The sequence below is a fragment of the Archocentrus centrarchus genome, chromosome 10, assembly GCF_007364275.1.
Source record: "Archocentrus centrarchus isolate MPI-CPG fArcCen1 chromosome 10, fArcCen1, whole genome shotgun sequence".
NCBI lineage: Eukaryota > Metazoa > Chordata > Actinopteri > Cichliformes > Cichlidae > Archocentrus > Archocentrus centrarchus.
Window position 1 is genome coordinate 18,566,735 of NC_044355.1, and position 23,199 is coordinate 18,589,933.

The 23,199-nt window shown below is 40.3% G+C and overlaps 1 protein-coding gene across 2 annotated transcripts in view; it reads left to right on the forward strand.

The window, feature by feature from the left end:
* col23a1b (collagen type XXIII alpha 1 chain b) overlaps positions 1–20,215 on the forward strand; it is a 127,652-nt gene extending 107,437 nt beyond the window's left edge. The window contains exons 10-30 of one of the 2 annotated variants that reach the window (XM_030740257.1): positions 4,658–4,717; positions 6,593–6,709; positions 10,437–10,463; positions 10,622–10,648; positions 10,756–10,809; positions 10,898–10,948; positions 11,058–11,102; positions 11,200–11,277; positions 13,451–13,495; positions 13,632–13,676; positions 13,793–13,873; positions 13,965–14,018; positions 14,181–14,255; positions 14,350–14,376; positions 14,463–14,522; positions 14,635–14,706; positions 14,806–14,832; positions 14,932–14,985; positions 15,225–15,311; positions 16,815–16,853; positions 17,171–20,215. In XM_030740257.1, the coding sequence (XP_030596117.1) occupies positions 4,658–4,717; positions 6,593–6,709; positions 10,437–10,463; positions 10,622–10,648; positions 10,756–10,809; positions 10,898–10,948; positions 11,058–11,102; positions 11,200–11,277; positions 13,451–13,495; positions 13,632–13,676; positions 13,793–13,873; positions 13,965–14,018; positions 14,181–14,255; positions 14,350–14,376; positions 14,463–14,522; positions 14,635–14,706; positions 14,806–14,832; positions 14,932–14,985; positions 15,225–15,311; positions 16,815–16,853; positions 17,171–17,173 (1,128 nt within the window). In that variant the 3' untranslated portion in view covers positions 17,174–20,215. The remainder of the gene's footprint in view (positions 1–4,657; positions 4,718–6,592; positions 6,710–10,436; positions 10,464–10,621; positions 10,649–10,755; positions 10,810–10,897; positions 10,949–11,057; positions 11,103–11,199; positions 11,278–13,450; positions 13,496–13,631; positions 13,677–13,792; positions 13,874–13,964; positions 14,019–14,180; positions 14,256–14,349; positions 14,377–14,462; positions 14,523–14,634; positions 14,707–14,805; positions 14,833–14,931; positions 14,986–15,224; positions 15,312–16,814; positions 16,854–17,170) is intronic. The other variant, XM_030740256.1, reaches the window with a different exon arrangement.
* The last annotated feature ends 2,984 nt before the right edge of the window (positions 20,216–23,199 follow it).

The window sequence follows — 23,199 nt, forward strand, 5'->3', positions numbered from 1 at the left end:
TTAAAAATGACCTTCCATTTAAACCTTATTTCCAGTTTTTGTTCTCCTTTTATTTTGACTTTCTGTGTGTTAGTGTTCTTCTTAAACATTCACCCTTTTTAAAGGTCAGACACTGCACTTTCCTTTTGACTGTGAAACAAAGCAATGAACATGCAGTAGGCTGCAAAAGACTGAAGATGCCCCTCATGTCTTCATATTTTGATTCCAAGGAGCCAGACTGTTTTCTCAGTTTTAAAGTGGTCTTGAGCAATAGTTCTCCAGGCTTTTCTGAAGGTCTTTCAAAGTTTTTCTTTGGACATTGGCTGCTTTTTCATTCACTTTCAGTCCAGTCCTTGTACCTGTCTAGTTTCAAAGGCTGTTTTTTCTTGTTTGTTGATGCACTGACCTCTGAATCACTCGAGCATAAATATGGCATCTAACTCAAGGGATGAACTGGTGTTGTGTCTACACATAGCATACAACTTAACAAAGAACCAATTTTAAATTGTATCTTTAGGCACTTTGTTGTTAGCAGCCTGTCACAAAAATATATGATTTGTTCCCATTTATTTAGTTCAATCTATGAAAATTTTCAAGGATAACACAAAGAGCAATTGACCTGGCATATCTCAGCATTGTGTGCAGTGTGTCCTTAAAAAATTGATGAAACTGGACAAGTGGAGGATGCAAGAATAAGTGGCAGCCTAAAAACCAGTGGAAGGTCTGCTGTCAGAAAGTCATTCTTAGGGAAGGGGAACAGGGAGAAAGGACTGCGGTATTACACAATTACACAAGAACTGGACTGAAAATCAGTGGCAACAGGTCTGATGGAGTGATGAATTCAAATTTAAAATTTTTGATTCAAGTCGTCATCAAGATGTATCGAGGAGGTCAGGAGAGAGGTACAACAGTGAGTGTCTACAGCCGTGTGTAAAACATTTTGGAGGCTCTGTCATGGTTCGGGGCTGCATTTCAGCCAGTGGTGTTGGAGATCTCGTCAAAATTGATGGAATTATGAACACAGAAAAATACCATCAGATTTTGATCCACCATGTAATTACCACCAGGAAAGCATTTATTTTTCAGCATGATAATGATCCCAAACACACTGCCAATGAAGTAAAAGCATACCTTTTACTTCACAGTGCAGCACTATCAGTCATAAATTGGCCTCCCCAGAACCCAGAACCAACAGAACCAAAGGCAGCCAACATTCAAAGAAGAGCTTTGAATGTCCTTCAAGAAACCTGGAGAACTATTCCTGAAGACTATTTACAGAAATGACAAGAAAGCTCCCTGAGAGTTCAGGCTGTATTGAAGAATAAAGATTTACATAAGAAATATTGACTATCAAGCTCATTTGAATTGTACAAGCTCTGTTTTTCCCTTATGTACTGTATACTAAACAATTATTGACTGTACCTAATTCCCATTTTCCTAACAAAATATAAAGAAATGAGGGGGTGGCTCAAGACCTTTGCCCCGCGTAGTATAATTGCAAGCTGAATCTCTTTTTTGGACTGTTTGACTAAACAAGCAATCAGGTACCAGAAAACTGGTATTTGAATACCATCTATATCTTAGCTGTGCATAGAGTCTTTGTGGGTTAAAAAACAGTCATCAGATCAGATGAGGGAGTGACTCAAGACTTTTGATCAGTACTGTAGGTTCAACAGAAACTTGACATTTGAAAATTTTGGCTATTGCTTGTGAAAATGTAATGAATTATTAAGTGAGCTTTAGAGGTTCTGTTAAGTAGATTTTATTACACTTCAAAAGAGCCAGGCTTACTGTTTCTGTCTCTATGCAAACTGGCTGCTGGCTGACATAAGAGCGGTAATAACCCTCTCATATAATCTTTGAAAATGAAACGCATTCCTTCGAGAGACAAAGCCATCATTTTAGAAGCACTAAACAATTTATTTGTTATCACAATGCAGGAAAAGACTCTTGACAAATGAGGATTGAAAACAGGACAAAACTCGAATCACAAGTTTTGGTCTATTGATACAACACATGCACAAAGTATTTTAATAACCCAAATCAAAAGTGTGTTTACCTTGTGCGGCTTCCCCAGCGATTGCACTGACGACATATGCTCTCTACTATGATTAGGTTTAAGTTGCCAATCTCCAAAGCCAGACATGAGAAATTATGTTATTAACAAATGTTGGAAATATTTAAACCATCACCATGATAACTCAGCGGTTACCCAAACGAAGGGGTTTTTAACATTGCAGGGAAACCTCAGACAGCATCTGGTCTATGTTGTCAGTGCTGTCTTTTCATGTGATATCATTCCTCCCTGTATGAGATCTCCCATTTCACTCAGTGTGGTTTCAGAGTAAAACCTCTGTTCTTTACATGATAAACAGTTTCAGATCTTTGAGGAAGTCACATAGCCATGAATCCTGCATAATGCCACACCGAGCCACTTCTTCTCATGGGGATGAACATGAAAACGTGCACTGTTTCATGCAATTCACCCATGTGAATCGAACCCCTGTAATATTTGCACTCATCAGCCACTTTATAAGGTATGCCTGTTCAATTGATTGGCTGATTAGATATTTGCATTAACAATCAAATGGCTGCAAGTCGGTGCATTTGAAAAAAAAATCTGCTGACGTTCTAACTGAGCATCAGACTGGGGAAGAAAGCGGATCTAAGTGACTTTGAACGTGGCATTGTTGTTGGCGGAGCAGGAGATTTGCGTCATGGATGTGCAGCTGACAAATCTGAAGCAACTGCATGATGCTATCACAAAATCTCTGAAGTGTTTCCAGCAAATCAAATGTTTGGCTGTAAAGTTTTATCATAGCATTTGCTTCTCATGTTTATTATCACCAACATATTTTAGCTAATAATAATAATTGTAGACTAGAAATGTGGAAGCACATCTATTAAGAACTGAAGCCCAATAATGGCATCACAGAGAGTGTAAGAATGCTGGAATTGAACTGACTGGCTATTGTTTAATAGCAGAGCTCAAATGGAGAGTAAGTGTGATATGGCTACTCAGTGGCAGTATTTATGATGCAGTTCAAAACATTACAGAGATTCCTGATTCCTATCAAGGCGTGAGCCATTTGATTTTCCCACCTACCTTTTCAGATAGTTTGTGCACGAATTAAATCTCTTTTGGCATTTTGCATTCCATAGTTTTTCCAAATGATAAATATTACACTTGGCCCAGGCCTCTGCAGCTTTGATGTCCCTGGATAAGTCTGCAGCCCCCAAAAACCTCAGGCTCGGTTCAAATCAAACCCAACAGATCCTAAAGCTACTGTAGATGTGAATGAGGTTTGGCTCCCTAAGATAGGTTGTCACAGATATGACTGTAGATGGGTTAGAAAATGAAAATCTCCTGCTTTCTCAGTGCTATTTTTAACAAACAGAATTACTTCAGGTCAGTACATGAGCTCATTTATCAGCTTGCCATGATGAAAACGGTATTCAAAGGTTCACCTCTGAACTTCACTGGAGGATAAGAGAATGTGTGAAAACAGAAAGCAGCCACGAATCTCCGTCAACCTGCAGCTTCCTGTCAGTCCATCACTTTTAGTGCCTCTGCCGGGCTGATTCCTGTCTCGGGCCAGATTACGAAAACAGGATAACAGGGTTATTAAAACAAAATGTTAAAGAACCACCAAAATCATTTGATAAAAAGGTCATATATAGTGGCACATCTTTCGCCAAAGGAACTTTTTATTAAATGGAGTAAAGCTGGTAGCTATTTTTCCAAGCCTCCATACATTCAAATCCATGCAGAGGACATTGTCACTGCATGTTTTGGTTCATCTGGGGGGCTGTGTTGAAAGACAAGCTATGATGAGAGTTTGATCCCCGGCCAAATCCTGCCTTTGCCTCCCTGAGAGCATCTGCAAACAGGCCATAGCGAGACAGGGCTCCAAGGTTGAATAGCTGTTTGTCTTAGTATGAGCCTTAGGTCTGATGAGAACGAAGTAAAGGGGAAAACCCACCATGAAGCCCTCTATTCTCTTATGTTGTGTTTAAGCAGCATGTGCATATGTGGTCTTCATGGTGGGAACGGTGTGAACGACTGACTGTGACTGACTGTGGGCCGAGAGGGGTGTACAGGCACACAGAGGAGGAGGAGGAGGAGTCTGCGGTGTTGCAAAAACCTCAGTTATCCAGCGCTCACCAGAGCCTGTTAGCAGAAACTCTTCTAGCACACTAGCAGCTCTCCTTCTTCCTCTTCCCACCATACCCCTGCCCCTCTCCCACCCCTCTTCCCTCCCTTCTTTGTGTTTTTGAGGGAACTGAACCAAAGAAGCAGCACAGTGCTCCAGGCTTTGTGGCAGCAGAAAAACTCTGCTCCTTTCAGCTTGACAGGCAATCAACACATTTACTGTCTGCTGACTGGAAAGAGCCAAACCACCACTGTTTGGTTTGGTCACTGTGGGAATGATGGGAAGGCACTGAATATTGTGCAGGCACACACACACATTGCTCCTAAATCATTTTTCAAGGGTCAAAGGATACAGTTATTAGGCCTTACTTACAGGTTTTATGGATATCTGTCTCACGATTTGCAGATGATGCATTGTATACGCACCTGATGGGTTTTTAACTGCATATATAATTCAATTTGAATCAGTTGCAAACATGACTGTAACGCTGCGCTATCATGTTCACCTTTTCCTCTTCTCTTCAGGGTCCTCCTATGTACGGCACACATGCAAGCCTGCACAGTAATCAGATTCTCACTGTTAAGGTTTGTGCCTCCTAGAGAACTGCTATCAGACTGCTGAGCTATGACTGTCCCTGCAGACAGAGGAGCAAAACACCTCTGTTGCGTTTTTTTCCCCCCTTTCTTTATGCTTACAGCTCCGGAGGCTCCTGAACTCTTATCTGTTTTTCCTGCAGCATTAATTTTCTTCAACTCTGGTCTCACGGTTAACAGCGGACCTCTGATTTCCAGCTTATTTATCTGTACCTCCCTTTTAATCCACTCCATGTCCTATTCTCTCTTTTTCCTTATGCCCTCTCCTTGTTTTCTCTCCTATATTTACTTTCTCCTCACCGATGCACCCCCTGCATCGTAGATGGTTTTCCCCAGATCTGACCACGGCTTTCTCTCTCGAGAGCCGACCACCAGCTTTCAGAGACTCTTTCTGAAGGTAGACCGCAACTAAAAAGGCATGTGTGCTTTATTTTTTTAATACTTTAACCCGCTTTTCCGTCTCATGTGCTGATTAACATCTTCCCTTCTTTCCCGCTTTTTCACATTCCTCAGTCATGTTGCATGAAATTGATGTTTCTTGTGTTTTGGTCAAATAAAAAAAATTTATTACCACGAATGATTAATTAAGAGTGTTTTTATTCAGAGCCTCAGAGCATTCAAAATGTAGGAAAACATCTTGGAAGATGAGCCACCCACATTGTAGAAAAGCTCAAGTGTGCGGTTCTCGTTAATCTTACTTCACAGTCTCAAAAACATGTCTGAGTTTGGTTCAAGCTCGAGCACAACAGAAATAATTGGCATATCAGTGCATGGAAACAAGGCTCTAATCTGCTTTAAGGCACTGGGTATATCACTTTCATGCAACTGTTTGCTGTAAAATGTTGGTGACTTCAACAAAGCAAACCGTAATGCATTACATGTTTGTAGATATTGAAGGATCGCGTCGCCTTGTGATGGTAGCAGCAAAACGGGTGCCTGTTTTGGCCTAAATAGGCAGTAAGAAGGTGGTAATCTTCACAAAGATGACATGCAGTGTAAATCCAGTGACTCATTTATCTTCTATGCACAAAAGAGAACAGATGAGGTTTTTTAAGTTAACACTTTCTCATTTGCCTGCATGCATTTGTTTTAAATGTCAGAATGAGAACTCTTGGTATTGGCCACTTGCTCCCGGTTTTGTCATATGTTAAGATAAAACCACATTAATTAACAACCTGCATGCCAATGATAGAAAGTTAAGGTTTGGGGATATCTGTTAGCACGTGTATGTGAAATCAGTGACACGCAGGTAATTCTCACCCAACTCTGCAGTTTCCCTCAGCTCTGCAGAACTTTGGAGGGTCTTTTAGCTCCCCCGTTTTCTTACCACTTTTACTGTTTTGAATCGTTCTCTCTCCTCTCACGCTGCTCATTCCTGGCAGGCGTTGCATCAAAATGAAAAAGAAAATGTAGGCCCCCACGTTTCCTTTCCAGCACCAAACAGCAGACGGTGTTTGCGACTAGCTGTTGAACACATGTGGAGCATTTAGCAGATAAAGAACCAAATATTTTTCTCAGGAAACTCGACTGGATTTAAAATAGGAGGGAATTTTGTAGTCATGTTTATCAGGTGGAGAGAAAGGCAACTCTAAATAAATGTTAAGCAAATAAATAAATAGAATACGGCCGGGATTATAAACCCTGACTGCCCACACAGACAGCTGCAGAAGCCAAGGAGAAGTTGTTGTTTGATGTTTGAAGTTTAACCTTAATGGGTTGCTGGCATGTCAGCGCTTGCTTCTGTTGCCAAAAACAAATCAGTTAATGGAGGTTTAAAGAGTATTTTTACATATTAAGTAATTACATGTATTTAAAAATGTATTTATCACAAGTTTGTAGTTGATCATTTTTCTTTTTTTTAATCAGGGTGATCAGGGTCAGGCTGGGCCCGCTGGTCCTCCTGGTCCTCCAGGTCCCCCGGGTCCCCGAGGCCCCCCAGGGAACACCGGAAAGGATGGCCCTCGTGGTCTTCCCGGAGAGCCAGTAAGAGCATCTTTATATGAAACTGTGCAAAAGCCACTTAACACTGACCTATGAATCATTCACACATAAAAAAGACAGCTAACTCAAGAGATGAACCAGTGTTGTGTCTACACTTTAGCAAACAGCTTAGCAAAGAACCAAATTTAAAATGAATCTTTAGACATTTTGTTACTAGCTGCCTGTTGCAAAAACACATCATTTGATCCAATTTCTTTAGTTGAATCTGTGAAAAATGCCAAAGATAAGACAGTTTGACAGACATAAAATAGCATTTTGGCGCCAACAAGGTGATTCTCAAAGAGAGAAAACTTGGCATATCTGCACACAGTGTGTCCTTAAAACATTTTGAGGAAACTGGACAAGTGGAGTACAAAAGAAGAAGTGTCAGGCCTAAAAAACTGTCTACAATAGATGAACAGTATCTGAAAGTCAGGTCCTCAAGAATTAGGGGGAAAATATGCAGCAAAGACCTGAGAGCACAGTGAGTGTCTACAGCCATCTGTAAAACATGGTGGAGGCTCTGTCATGGTTTGGAGCTGCATTTTTGTCAGTTGTGTTGGAGATCTTGTCAAAATTGATGGAATTATGAACACAGAAAAACACCATCAGATCCACCATGCAATGGGTGATCTGATGCCTGATTTGATGCCTGATTGGCAGCAGCTTCATTTTTCAGCATGTCAATGATCCCAAGCACACAACAGGACAATCCCAATACAGTAAAAGCATACCTGAAAGAGCCAAGTCCACACTGACACTATCAGTCATGGGTTGGCCTCCCCAGAGCCTGAACCTCAATATTAGTGAAGCAGTGTGGGATCATCCTGACAGAGAACAAAGCAAAAGGCAGCCAACATCCAAAGAAGAGCTTTGAATGTCCTTCAAGAAGCCTGGAGAACTATTCCTGAAGACTACTTAAAGAAATGATAAGAGAGTTCAGGTTGTGCTGAAGAATAAATGTAATCATACCAAATATTGACTTTCAAGCTCATTAGAATTGCACACTCTGTGTTTCCATGTATGTTTGCTCATGTTTCAATAAATCACTGCACCTATTTCCCATTTTCCTAGCAACATATAAATAAATGAGGGGTGACTCGAGACTTTTGCACAGCACTGTACCTGAACGAGCCAAATCCACACTGACACAAAGCAATGCTCCTACACATACATAATAGCAACTCCTTTTAATTGCTATTACTCTCCTCTTACTCCATCCCTTCTCTCTGGTTGTCAAGCTATGGTTACACCACAAACAGTGCAGCCACTTAGAACACCTCAGTCATCAGCAGCTTTGTTGCTCTCATCATACTCTTTAACCACAACACTGTGACAGATTGCAGATTGTGTTTCTGTGTGTGGATATAACCTGTGAATGTGGAATTATATACACGCATTTAAGGGGTAAGGGTCTAAGCAGTAAATGGCAATGAACCCCTATTCTCAGTCTTCTGGGATTTGCCAGTGTGCTGTGGCTTACCTAAAGAAGTCCCAGAATAGCAACTCTACTCCTGGCCTCATCTGTTTTGTGTAAGCTAGCGGCCACAAAGTTCTCCAACACACCCCCCCCCCCCCCCCCCCCCCCCTACCAGTTCTCCCACCCTCCTACCGCAACTGTGTCGCTGTGCACTCTGAAACTGATATGGCACTGCGGCGAGTTCATGGGCAGTTTGCCGGTCTCACCAAACAATAGTGTGCTCCTCGCCCGAGGTCGTTTTTGTTTCTTAAAATTAACTTTCTGCTTCCCAGGGTTTAGTTCATATGCAGCAAAACTTGAAGCTGTGGTTATTGAATTGAAGAGAAGGGAGACTGTGAAGGTAATTTATGTTTATTTAAGTGTAGGAATAAATGCAGTGTTACACTCAGCTGGCACAACAGGACAGCGAGGGATTCAAGTGAAAAAATGTTGGTTTCGGTGTGGGTGACTTGAGAACTGCTGAACCAACAACAGAGAAAGCCAGCATGGCTCAGAAAATGACAAAAAACAGACGGGTCGAAGAAAAAGGGGGCCCATCCTGTAACCTAGTCGATTGCAAATGTGCTCTTCAAGTTGATTAAAGGAGTTGCAAAACCCAAAACAGCAAAACAAAGCACAGAGGGGTGCAGAGAGCCACTCCATGTTGTGGGCAGATGTCTGAGTTGGGCTGAGTGGGAGAAAGTGAGCGAGCCTGCCAGCACTGGTGTCCTCAAACCCTCATCATTTTTTTATCTGTGATACAGAAAGAATTGTCTGATGTGTGTGGGTAAATTGCTTTCATCCAACATATGTAAATTCAAGAAATAAGTGACTTTAGTATCATTTCTTGGTGCACTGGTTAGCTCCTACACCTTGTAGCAAGGAGGCTCTGGGTTTGAACCTTCTGAGTGAATGTCCCATGTTCTCCCTCTGTCCTCTGCCTGTGTGGGTTTCCTCCTGGTTCTCAAACAGCCCAAAGACATGTATGTCAGGTTAGCTGGTAATTCTAAAGTGGGTGTAGGTGTGAATGAGAGTGGATGGTTGTCTCTCTCTAGCCCTGTGATGGATGGATCGATGGATGGATGGATGGATGGATGGATGGATGGATGGATGGATGGATGGATGGATGGATGGATGGATGGATGGATGTTGATAAGGAAAGATTGAAAACATAATGAAAAGGTAAGTCCAATGACAAAAGAGGTTAAAAAGCTGCTGGAAGATGGAAAAAAAAGAGGTCCAGAATGCAGCAAGAAGCATCAGGATGACAGTTTGTGTGTGTACATGCAGACAGTGGAAGAGGACAAAAACCAGCTGGGAATATCTAAGCAGCTTCTACACATTGCTGAATGGAAGGCTAATAACCTTCAATTTATATCATGCATTTAGTAGAGTGCACTGAACGATCAAGTAAACACAACTACTTGACAGTTAAAAGTGGTTTTGTGTGTGTGTGTGTGTGTGTGTGTGTGTGTGTGTGTGTGTGTGTGTGTGTGTGTGTGTGTGTGTGTGTGTGTGTGTGTGTGTGTGTGTGTGTGTTAGGAAGCAATAGAGAGAGAGAGGCTCTTGCCCAAGATCCCACTAAGCTTTCTCTGCCATGAATGACTTCATAGCAGATGTTTAGCTGCTTCCACCTGGCTCCCACAAACAGTCGCTAAAAAGGTCTCTTCAGTTAAATGTATCAGATCACTGATGGACAGAAGTTTGTGCTCAATGCCTTATTGCACAGACTTCAGTTTGAGGGCTTCAAATTCAAATCCATCTGCAAGCAGTAGAAATGAACTTCTTCAGTCTTCTTTAGTATGAATGGGTGACAAATGAGAACACATTTTTAAGAGGCATTATAGACTCTGCAAGTCTCTTGAACCCTTTTTTGGGAGGCACCAAAAGATTGATCTTCACTGCTGGCACAGGAGCACTGCTGTTCAACAAGTTAGACCAAAGCTGAGTTTATATTTGACTGCTGCAATGGCCACAACAGCATCATTTTCCTCATTTTCCTGCTTATCCGTGCATTAGGTAACCAGTTGTGGTCTGTATTGAAGCATCTGTCTTTGTTATTTTATTCTACTCATCATTCATGTATTTCCTGTAATTATTCTCTAAGCGGTCCAACTCCTATCAAAAAAAGCACTCAGAGGACCTGAAGTCCACAAACTGCCTTGTGTGGCTTATTGAAAAGTGACATCTAGTGGCCAAAATGGTTCATGTTTCTGAAGTAAATTTACCTGAAGTTGAGTGCATCACCAGGTGTCTCCTCTGTCCTTGTAGGGTTTTGCTGGTCGTGATGGAGCTGAGGTGAGCATCCTTCATACTGAGCTTAAGAATTTTTATTTTGTTCTTTTATTTTTTTACAGCCGAAGCAATTTGACTTTTGTTGTTTAAGTATTTGAGGTCTGTGGGAATAATTTATCTTTCTCTGAAAAATGATGTTATTTAATACATTTCCACTTTAGGGGCCACAGGGACTCCCTGGGAAGCCGGTAAGATTGTTAATACATTACTGATCTTTACTGAGGGCTGAGCAGTTGTTTTAATGTAGCTAAATATTTCTCTCACTCTACATTTATTGGCTGTTTTGAATTGGTAGGGAGAAGATGGGCAGCCTGGTTATCCAGGACCACAGGGTGCCCCGGGGGAAAAGGTAGAGCCGAGCTTTCCTCTGTAACTCCCATGTCCCTGACACTGATTATTTTAAATGTATTTCTCACCTTTAATGTTTATTTAAACAGGGCGAGCCTGGGAGTGGAGAAAAAGGCATGGATGGACTTCCGGGATTAAAGGTAAGAAACCTATCTGAACCTTTTTTTTAAAGAATAATCATCAATTATGATGCTAATAGTTATACTATGAAAGAGTTTCACCGTGCTATGGTATTCATGGCTCAAACAGGGTGACAAAGGTGAAAGAGGAGAGCAAGGACCACAGGGACCCTTGGTATGTTTGTTATACTTGAGGGCTAGCTCCATCCTTCTGGTATTATAGTGACCCGTCTATTTATCTATTCTTTTTATTTTATTTTATTCTGTCTCAGGGCTATCCTGGTGAGAAAGGTGTCCCGGGTGCCTCAGACATCATTGACTTCAATGGGAAGCTCCTAGATGCTTTGCAGGTGAGCGGTATTTACGTGTCAGTGAGATCAGATTCATTCAGCCATTTATTACTGAATTCCACATTAGGAATGAGACCAATCCTAAACAAACCCAGAGCTGGCATTGTGGTTAAAAGAAACGCCTTTTAACACTATTTCACTCTGAAACCGCAAAACTCAACATGTCGCCGTTTCTTCTCGACAGGCCATCAACACCATCAGCGTTTCGGTAATCAGCTGCTGCTGTTGCTGCATGGTTTTGGTGGTGTGATCAGTAACTAACACTAATGCACAGATTTGCATCTTAAGCATCTTGTGTGTATTTACTGCATCTCCCACCTTCTTTGTTATTGGATCTGTTTGTGTTTTCACATGGCCTCTACAACGAGCACTGGCCTTCAGATGTATTGGATATCACTCCAGGGGCCACATCTAAAGAACATTACTGAATGTCCCAGTACACCAGAGTCTCTTGTGCATTCATTTGGGATAAAAAGCACAGGCCTTACAAATAAAGTGCAGCTGTGCTGCCTAAAGAGACTCGATTAATTATGCAGAAAAATCAACGGCCTTCTGTGTTTTCGTGACATATATGTGTAAAATATGTGGCTGAAACCTACTACAAGGCAGCATGGTGTGTTTTTGCTTTGTGTTAGTATTGCGCCACATAACTCAGTTAATACACAACAGGTATGCATTGGAATGGATGGGAAGGGAACACCTCATTGTCGCCACAGTCTCACATCCCTCTCTTCACACACGAGCCTCTTTGATCCTACTGTGGTACGGGCTTCTGCTGGCAGACGGCTCTTTACGCAGTGGAGCGTTTAAAAACTGTAATGAACCAGGTCCCCTTGGAGCTGATCCGAAATGGGCTCCTGAATGCAAAGCTGCAGACAAGCAGTGTAAGAAAATTACAAAGCGATTGGAGATCTTATCAGAAGCTCTTTGCCAGTGCGGATCAGTCGGCACATTTTCACACGCAGGGTCCACGGAGCAGGTAACGCTCAGTGGCCACCCACCTTGTGTGTTGATCCATTCGCTTGTTTGTGTGAAAAGCAGCGTTTTGTGCATCTGTTATGAAATGTTAGGCGATGATGAATTTGGTTTAAAACAATGTTAAAATGGGTTGTTTGTCACTGTCAGTCATTTTGCAGCTTTTTTATGTATTTATTTCCATGAATAGCCTTCACTTTCCGATGATGGAATATCTCGGATCAAATAGTTGCTTGTAAACATCTATGGGTTTCCATGGCTTAAAAACAGAGAACGAACAACAAGTTTGGAAGGATCGGGATTCCAAGGAACTGGAAAAAGAATTGTACACCTCTGGGAGGCGACGTGTTTTTTTTTTCTCTTTTATTACTTCAAGATGACCGAAGTCTTTACGAGGAGAAATAACAAGTGTAACAATGTGAATGTAGAGATTAAGGGGAGTGATTTACAAGAGCTATCACTCAAAGCAGAACAGCAGACTGCATGGGCTATTACATATATGCACGCTATACTTCATTCATCATTAGGGTTACATAAAGTCACATGAATGTGTTCTCCATCATTGAAACAATCACAGAGGGCCATGCCAGGCTATTGTGTATTGAAAAACCACATTTAGGGCTGTTTTACAATCTCTGTGAGATAAAAATTGCTTCTAATTGGTTGTGATCAGCAAAAAGGAATGAAAGAAGGTTTTGGATTTGTTTGCTGTCAGGCCCACATTGTGAAATATAGTGTTCTGTGTTCAGCATTCAGGCTGAGTTACCAGCCTCACTGTGATAAACAGTGAAAGTCAACGGATAAAATATCTACAATGTGTCTGTGACGATCTGAAAATTGCAGATCTAATTAAAGCTGTTACAGTGTCACATTTTTATATGAAGCATATGACTATTTGTAAAAGAAAGCCCTCTTTGGCTCCCCACAGCTTTATGGCTGCCTTTAGGTCTTTGTTTGAACGGGGTGAGTTCACTCTCACAGCTCTCATGAGAAAATTATTTGCACCCAAAGGGGCAGCTGTGGTTAGCACAAGAACCCCTAAAAACCCGCCTGCCCAACAACAAGTGGCACGCAAAGTCAGTGACTGGCTATAATTAGCTGAACCAGAAAATCAGTTGCTGCAAGATTAACTTAGTCTAACACTGGTCATGTAACAAAGCTTTTGCGCCCATTTCTTTTATTCTGTCTTTTTCTCCAGGGGCCACCTGGACCACCGGGACCTCCAGGACCTCCAGGGGAAAAGGTGAGGCATACAGCTGCGATTGGCTGATATTGATTGTTTGATGAACCCAAAATATCCTAAAACTGATTTTATGGAATGTTAACGTCAAATATGTTTGTCCAGTGAGTGACTCCTTCCTCTTTTTGTCCTGCACCAGGGTGAGCTCGGTTTACCTGGACCAGCAGGAGTTGATGGGGAGAAGGTATAACGACAGACAGAATATATTACGTCCAGGCTCATGTTGTTTTCCTTTTCACTACTTTTACTCACTGTGAGGTTTAGCATCATGTGTCTCATTAGTCTCTACTTCACCTGTAGGGACCCAAAGGTGACATGGGGGAGATAGGATCTCCTGGGATGAGAGGAGAGAAGGGAGAGATGGGTCTTTCTGGGCCTACTGTAAGTAGCAACAGTGACTCAGTTTCACTGATTACACAAATGGTGACGAGTTTAAACACAGCTGAATGTTAATCTGCTCTTTGTGGGTCAGGGTATGGATGGACACAAAGGAGAAAAAGGCGACTGCAGACTGGATGACAACCTGGTTAGTATGAAATATGTGAAAACACTTAAGCTGATTACAGATTACTGCCACTCCAAGCAGTCAGTTATATATAACTAAATAGTGGTAGCTCTCAATCACTTTTGCTCATGACTTCATTTATATGCTTCCTTTTCCTGACTTCACTTTTTCGTTGTTGCTCAGGTTCAGATGATTTCCCAGCCAGGCCCACCTGGCCCACCAGGACCACCAGGAGTACCCGGGCACCCTGGATCCATGGTGAGTACTTACAGCATAACTTACAGCATTTCAGGTAAAACGAGTCCAGTCAAGTCTGTTGTTTCACAGATTCACATCACACAATCTCTTTCAGGGACTGCATGGAATGCCTGGTCCTAAGGTAAGACTGCAAGGTCATTTATCTGTATGTGGTGGAGGCTGTGTGACACGTTGTCGGGTACTCATTGTGACTGTGTTGTAATGCAGGGTGAGCCAGGAGTGGGGATTAAGGGAGAGAAGGGGGACGCTGGTCCTCCTGGATTCAGAGTAAGTGACAACTGGTCCCCTATTATTACCATAATAAGTATTGAAAACTTCATGTTTGCCATGGCTCAAGACCTGGACATGATGCAGTGATGACTGTCTGCTTTAACTGCAGGGATCAGATGGCCTCCAAGGTCCACCTGGGTCTCCAGGATTAGTGGGCCTTCCAGGTGCCAAGGGAGAAAAAGTAAGAACACAATATCCTCCATAAATGATAATAAAACTCATTTTCACTGTGTAGGTTTTATTAATAATCAAAAAAATCTTTCTGAATGTGTGTACTTAGGGAAGACCAGGGGAGCCTGGACTAGATGTGAGTTTCTTACTAAGAGTATACATGTTGCCATTTTGAATTATAGTTTAGCCCATATTCGGTAATAAGTTCCCTCCTGACTTGTGGTCTTATGTCCAGGGTTTCCCAGGCCTGAGGGGAGAGAAAGGTGATCGAGGGGATAAAGGAGACAAGGTAAGTCCAAACAGAATACTGACAAAATATTTAAAACAGCACAGTCTCGTCCAGGTTATCGCGTTTTCATTCACATTTTATACCCATGCATAATATTAGTCTTTTGGCATAGCAACATTAGTAACTGACTTTTCTTAAACTTTAACTCTGCTATTTCCAAAGCCTAAATCAGCTGTATCTTCAGTTAACTGCAGGTGATGATCGTATGAATGTGTTTAACTTGGCCCTATCATTTCCAGGGTGACAGAGGAACAGTTGGGAAGAGAGGTCTGAAGGGCCAGAAGGGAGAACAAGGCCCTCCGGGTCTGGACCAGCCTTGTCCTGTGGTATGCCACCTCCACACATATGTACACGCAAAGCCTCTGTAACAGTGCTGATGTACTTACTCCCACTTTCCTTTAGCTTTTTGGTTTAAAAACACTTAGGATTCATCTTATCTCTGTTTCACCCTTTCTCTGCTTTTCTAAATTGGTTCTTCAGTGCTTTAAATGTGTAACTGGCTCTTGCTGACAGGGGTGTGATGAGTCTAAAGAGCTGTCTGTGAAGGCAGTGCTTTCTTCCCCTCCAACTCCTCCTCTTCCTCCTTCTGGCCCCGAGGGCCCCTGTCCTGTGGTATAGTATCTTTTCTTCTTTTCTCCACTTCTCTCTGATCACTACTAATGATGCATATACTGCTGGTATTCACTATTTAACTATTTCATTTTGTTTTTTTCCATTTGGTTCAAACTCTGGATTGCATACACTGACATTATCCAACACATCATTCATGTAGGTCTAGTTCAGTGATAATAAAGAGAGGCATTCACAGATAATAAACAGTGAAAGTGTCATCGTAAACTGTCTATGCCTGATCAAACCAAAGAACATCTTGCTGTAAATTTGTGAAAAAATACACACGATACCAAGTTCCAGAAATGTGTCATTATACTTGCTGGTAAAGAAGAAAACAAAAAAGAAACAAATCATGTGAGATCAAGAAACTAAGAGGTTTCCACAGTTACAAATGAGCATGCACAAAGAGAGCCATACATAGAGAAAGGTTAACGTTTTGGTAAATGTTGACAGTAAGTAACATGAGACAGATGATACAGCCCTTACAATATATGTGTAGCTGGTCAGCATAGCTTTGCTGGAAGACTAATAACAGAAGGAAACATCTGGCATATACACTATGTGGACAGAATCACTGGGCCACCTACACATTACACCTACAGGATCCGCTCAACCATGGAAACCCATGCTGTGAAGCTCCTGGCACACAGTTTTTGTGCTGATGTTAATGCCAGAAGAAGTTTGGAACTCTGCAGTTATTGAGTCAGCAGAGCGTTGGGGACTTTTTTTTGCACTCAGTGCGCCTCAACAACCCTGTTCTGTAACTTTACGTGGTCTGCCACTTCATGATTGAGTTGCTGTGGATCATAAATCCTTCCACTTTGCAATAATACCACACACCTGTGGCAATGGGACTAAAAACACGTGAATTTAAAGATTAAGAGTTGTGTCCCAATACTTTTGTCCATATAGTGTACATTTAACAGCTAGGCCACATTGTCAAGTATGTACAAAAAATATCCATTGACATTTTAAAACTAAGGTTTTGCTTTTTAATCTAAATCATTTGGCTGACAGGGAGAGCTCACCAACAGAATTCACTCAGTTCAGTTTTATGTAACTAGCATCAAATCACAGCAACAGTCAATTTGTTTGTCATCATTTATCACTGACATTAAAATCTGCAGCATGCAGACGTTACAGCTGTGGCTTAGCATTCATCACTGGACATTTTCAGGCTTTTTTTTTAACTTTCCACTTCTGTTTTCACCTTACAGGGACGTGATGGGCTACCCATACCAGGCTGCTGGCACAAGGTGAGTGTTAAGATGTCTAATATGTTTTTGTTATCATCTTATTAACCAATGAAATCATGTGCAAGTGATTTTAATACAGCACAGAGTGCTCTCAGGGAACGGCTAACAAAGTCAAAGCATATGCTTAGTATTAATTGAATTTATATGTATTGGCTTATTTGACACAGGAGCATTTTGTAAGTATATGACAGTTTGTGTATGTGTGTGTTTGACTTTGTAATTGCACTGCATGAATATCTGAAGTCAGTGCTTGTTTGCTCATTTTAATAGAATGCTTTGGTGCTAATCAGTGTTTATTTTTCTTCTTTTTTTTGCAGTGATTACTAACCAGCAGCATGGAATCTGTATATATTGATGTGGTATATATTGCAACAGAATACTATGCCAACAACCCACTCCCTTTTTTTTCCTTTTTTTATAAGATCCTATTATATAATATATTGAGACTTTGAGAACAAGAATATTTTTGAGTCTACAGTATTATAATTTTTTTAAACTCGAGATCCAGTGTTGTTGTGAAAGCAGCTTTTGAAGAGGCAGACGTGAAGTGGCCGTGAGACTCTTAGTTTGAAGGACAGTCCAGATGCCAGTGTTGGAGTAAAGGAGTGCCTAACTAACAAAGTCTGACTTGTTGCCTGATTATCGTGTGCGCACTCATCCATTCTCACGGGATGGATGGATGTTTGGACGGATGGACATTATTGTGTTGGCGGATGGAAGAGTGTGTCAGTACTCTCTTGTCCTCTCTCTGTTTTTGTTTTAAAAGGAGGAAATGGCAAGGAAGAAGCTCAAACGCAAGCGTCTCTCTCAGCCCTGAAAGGGCGCCGGGCCCGGTGGAGTAAGGACATGTAGACACGCAGAAATCACAAGGGCCTGATTGGCTTTTATGAAGCAGAGCTGGCCATGTAACGCCTCTGCGTCAAACCGAACTCTCGCATCCTCCGATATGGAATCTCTCCAAGAAGGCGCAGACATTGTGCTTCCACATTCACCTCAGAGGGAAAGATGAACCTGTTTCTGATGATGTTTTATAAAGGCTTGAGGTTTTTTGAGAGTCAATGATGTCACTGGCACATAAGGAAGGATTTACTGTGCAGATAGTTTGAACATGTTATGGTGATCTCTTAAATTAATCTTTTGTAAAAGTTTTCACTAAATGCATGATCATAACAGTTTTGTATAACATCCTATCAGCTTGTATGACTTGTGGTCCCTCATTGAAACCTCAAAGTGCATTCATTTTTACCTGCAGTAAGATTTTTTTTTTTTTTTTTTTTTTTTTTTAAGAACAAGCCACTCTGAAATGTCAGAGAGTCCACATCTTTATGGCTTACATTTATGGTGACTTCCGTGCTGTTTTGTTTTATTTTTGGTATATTTTCACCTATCGCCAGTCTCATTTTTGCATTCCTGTGCATCGCCATGTTTGTGAAATAGTGAAACTTTAAGGTCAGTGAAACTTTAAGGTCAGATTTGAAGGAACCATCAACAGTATTCATATAAATCAGTGTTCAGTTGCTTGACAAATGATTGCCAATCTTGATACATTTTGACTGATTGTTATATTTTAATCACAGAAAGGAAAAAAAGATGTTTAATTACTGCTGCCAGTTTTTTTCCTGGGCAGCAGTAGACTTGCTTGCTGCTGACTTAAATGTGTGTTGTTTGTTAGATAGCTTTGAATCAATATTAGTCATGAAAGGCAGGACTAACATACTAAAGTATAATATTTTTAATCAAACATACACACAACAGTTGCTTCTTTGGGATAGTTTCCTTTTTATTCATCAGCACCTCAGCACAGTGGTTCATCACTGTCAGCTATTTTGCGTTTTGTGTGTTCTTTCTTTCGGTTATCAAAGTCTTTACAGTCAGATGACTTTTACTGGTTTGTTGTGGTCTTTGTGATACTTTTTTCCTCAGACTGTCTCATTTCTTGGTGCTTAAATACTTTTATGTACTGTTTAAATCAAACACACACATGCACAAATGCATGCTTTTTAAAGAATTGTGAAACACATGGAAAAGGAAATTGTGCTGTTTGTTCAGGTGTAATATTTTCAAATATTTGGACACTATTCACAGGACTGAGAGGCAAAATACATTTTCAGGTGAATCATGTCTGACTAGCAATCTTGTACAGGCTACACTGGTTAGTTGTCTTCAGTACAATTAACCCATCACCAGAGGGGCTGCTAAACAAATACTGTAATATTTCAAATGGGCTTTATATTAGGACAGTACACTTGTAATGCTGACTTACTTGTACTTAGAATAATCTTGGTTCCATAATCAGGCTCATGTTCGAGTATGGTGTGGGCTGCATATCCAGTGCTTACATTTATTCGACCACCTGTCACAAAAACAAGAAAAAATTTTTTTTACAAATTTGTCAAAAAACAGTTTAAAACTTTAAAAATAATGTGTTACTTATCAGGCAAATAACAAACTGAAATTACGTTTTTATACCCAAATTTGAGCCAACACACTGAACTTCTCTGAGAGGTCAGAAATTAATCAAGTACAACAGTATAGCAGTCATTTTATTTTAGTATTAAGAATATCATTTTGATGAAAGAGCTTGCACATGCTGGTGGATTAACCATTACAGAAACGTTTAAAAAAAAGTTCTTTTGGTAATTACCAATACTGTTAATTTAGGGCAGCTGCTTGAACCTTACACTGGATGGTGGTTTAATAAATTTGTTAACCACTGTCCCTGCAGAATATTTCCTGTTTAAACCTCAAATGAGAAGCTGTAATAAACCTCATACCATCTTCTTTTAATCATCATTTTGCAAAAACACTTTTATGTTATGCCCGCAAAGTTGCATCACTTAAAGCATGCAGAGCAATTTCTGCATCCGTAGAATAATGATGAGTAGGATATTCTTAGCTTAGTTCAGGTTTTGACACATTAGGCCACCAAATGTTTTAAACTTAAACTGCATTGAATGTCATTAAGCTAAAACGAACTTTCTTTGGGAATCATGATAAAATGTGTGTTGAAGCTGTGGTTATGCTGAAAGTAGGATGGTTTTAACTGCAGGTTTAGACTTGGTTTCATTGGGAAAGCTGATGGTTATCTGCCGCACATCATGTGTGTTTATTTCTTTTGCAGATTCTATCAGTGTCATTTTCATGGCTTAAAGAGTAAACGGCAGCATTGTCTGGATAGAGTTTAATGTTTTAGCAAATCCTTTACCACAGTGTTAGCTTAGCTTTGTGAGAATGTTGTTGTTTTTGGTTGGGTATTTGGTTGTAAAAGATTTAAGCTATTTTTGTAATTGTCTAAAAAAAAATGTAGAACATAAAATCTGGTAAACTAAACATGTAGATGGTAATAAACTCTCTAGTTCTATGGTTGCTTGTCATTAAATCATATTCATGTTAAATTGTTCTGTTTCATTCATTTTACATTAAAATAATAGGTAAGACGTGCTACCAACTCTGTGCCACACTTCATGCATGGAATTTAAAACACTTCTAGTCAAAAGAAAATTAAAGGAACATTTTGAAAACATGTCAGATCTCAATGGGAAAAAAATCATGTTGGATATCTGTACTGATATGGACTGGGTAATGTGTGGGTAATGGGAATGAAAATTATCAACCTACAGAGGGCTGAATTCAAAGATACCCCAAAAATCAAAGTGAAAAAAATTATGCAGCAGGCTAGTCCATTTTGCAGAAAATCTCAAATTGGTACTCGGTAGTTTGTTTGGCCCCCACATGTTTGTATGCATGTCTGACAAAGATGGGGCATGCTCCTAATGAGATGACAGATGGCGTCCTGGGTGATCTCCCAGATCTGGACCAGGGCATCACTGAGCTCCTGGACAGTCTGAGGTGCAACCTGGTGGTGTTGGATGGATTGAAATATAATGTCCCCATGTGCTCAGGGCGAACCTGCTCTCATCTGTGAAGAGCACAGGGTGCCAGTGGTGGACCTGCCAGTTCTAGTATCCTATGGGAAATGCCAATCGGCTCCAGGCAGAGAGCACAGGGCCCACTAGAAGATGTCAGGCCCTCAGGCCACCCTCATGAAGTCTGTTTCTGATTGTTTGGTCAGACACACCAGTGGTCTGCAGTAGGGCACACACAGACAGATATATCTTCCACATGTGGAACTATGATTCAAGCATTACTAAAAGTTGTATTTAGAAATGTTACATTCAACCACATGCACTGCAAATATCAAAGCAAAAGCTGCCTGTAATCTGATACATCTACCTGGTCATGTTACTCATTATGTTGATTAATACTCAGTACCTTCAGCTTTCAGATGTTTCCTGTGTCACAGCAAGAATATTCAAAAAGTTACACAACTACAAATTGCATTTAATCTGATTGGATACCACATAAATGTTATATTTTACATCTATAGGCAGGTGTGGGGTTGCAAATTGTTAGGGCCTTTTTAAGAGCAGAGATTCTACCTGTTATAGTAGGAAAAGGACAAACTTGGATTGTTTTTTTAATAAAACTGAGAATGGTTCACTTACTTTAAGTGTCAGAAAGTCAGCTGGTGTTGCAGTGAAACATGTTTTCTAAGGACATTAGAACATTAGACATTAGAAATGTTTGGAGTTTTTGACAACTAATATGTCTCAAAACATAGAAAGACTTCTATTTTGGGAGGCAAATTCATACTGTTTCCAAAATGCTCAACCTCTTTGTTCGCCATAGTTTCTAAAAATAACACTGAGGTTGAAATAGCCATGGAAACAAAAGCTATTGATATCTACAGATGCAGTATATCAAAAGAGCACCCTAATATAAACAAATTTTAAACTTTAAAATGTGGTCTCATTTGAAATTTATTTTCTTTCTCTTGGAATAGCAGTAAAAGTCAAATACTCAATCCTAATTTTAATATTATTCACTGCAAAGTAGACTTTTCTCAACAGATTTTGGCTTTACAATTAGAGAGGGCCCAGGTTCGACTCCTGGACAAGCCTCCACATTTGTCATGGCCATTTGTCAAGACCCAGGACAAATAATGAGTGAGACACAACTAAATAACCAAAGTTTACCAATTTATTAATCAAGCAAAGCAAAAACTGTAATTATCTTTATGATGTGTGTTAATTTTGCTTTTGTTTCATTGTTTAGATGAACGATCTAACATTCGCTGTGTGGTGTTGTGTAGGGTAAAACCTAAAATAGCCAGACTGAACCCAACCAAACAAATAACATAGTGCTGCATGAACGGAGAGAAAGTGAATGCTGAGCCGGCTCGTAAACGATCGGCAAGGTGCTCTCAGTTGCACTAATTAAGTCCGCCTACCAGGAACCTGCAAGACAACACAGAGGAACAAACAGGGAAAACACAACAGGCCCTGACAAAGGCAGAGAGCCATCACAGTTACCAATTATATTTACACATAATGAAGTTGGCATTAACCATGCCAGAAAGCCTATCTCACATAATCAAAATCAGACCAAAGCTTCAAATGTGGAATGATGTGATATTGTTATTTCTAAGGCAAACGTAAAGATTGGTTGAATTCATCTCAGACTACAATGATGATTTTAATCAAGTTCTGCAGTCAAATATCCTGCAAGATGGAAATGACCCACCTTTCACTGCCAGTGTTTACACTTCGTACACATAAATATCTCAGTTATTGCTGTACACACAACTCAGTATCAAAGAAGGCTTACTGAGGCACTCTGCCTTTTGGCAATATAATATAACAAGTTTAAAAACAGACCAACGTGCAGAAACTCTGAGTCTTCGTAAAAAAATACAGTCAGTCAGGTTTAAATACCAGCTCTGGGTAACAATCAAACAACACCTGTGACGAGGTACTGTCACAAGGTGTGACAATATAAAGTGACCTAGAAGATGAAAAAACAAATCTAGATTTATCACATATCAAAGTAAAAGAAGACATAATTCAATTATTAAAGTGGAAATAATCATATACTGTATACAAAAATAGGCAAGTCTGTTCTGCTTGTCATAATATTATGCCAGTTTGAATTTTGAAGTTTGAATAGTTTATATGAGCTTTATGCTCACCACGCCTTGTCTTTAAATCTCCTTTTTTGTTCTTTCAGTCAAGGTTATTTTAGTTAGCTAAAACTAAACTAAAAAAAATAAATGTACATGTGAAAAACCATTTCAGTTAACTAAAACAGAAATAAAAACTGGACTTTTAAGAAAAGTTAAAACTGAAAAAATTTGGGGAACTTGGAAAACTAACTTATATAAAATAAAAACTATAAAGAGGAAATATCCTTAGTTTTATTGTTAATCTGATCCAATTAGTTCAAACTTAGCTGATGAGGCTTTGATGGACATGTTTATTGAGACTTTGGATGTCTACAAGACTGAGAG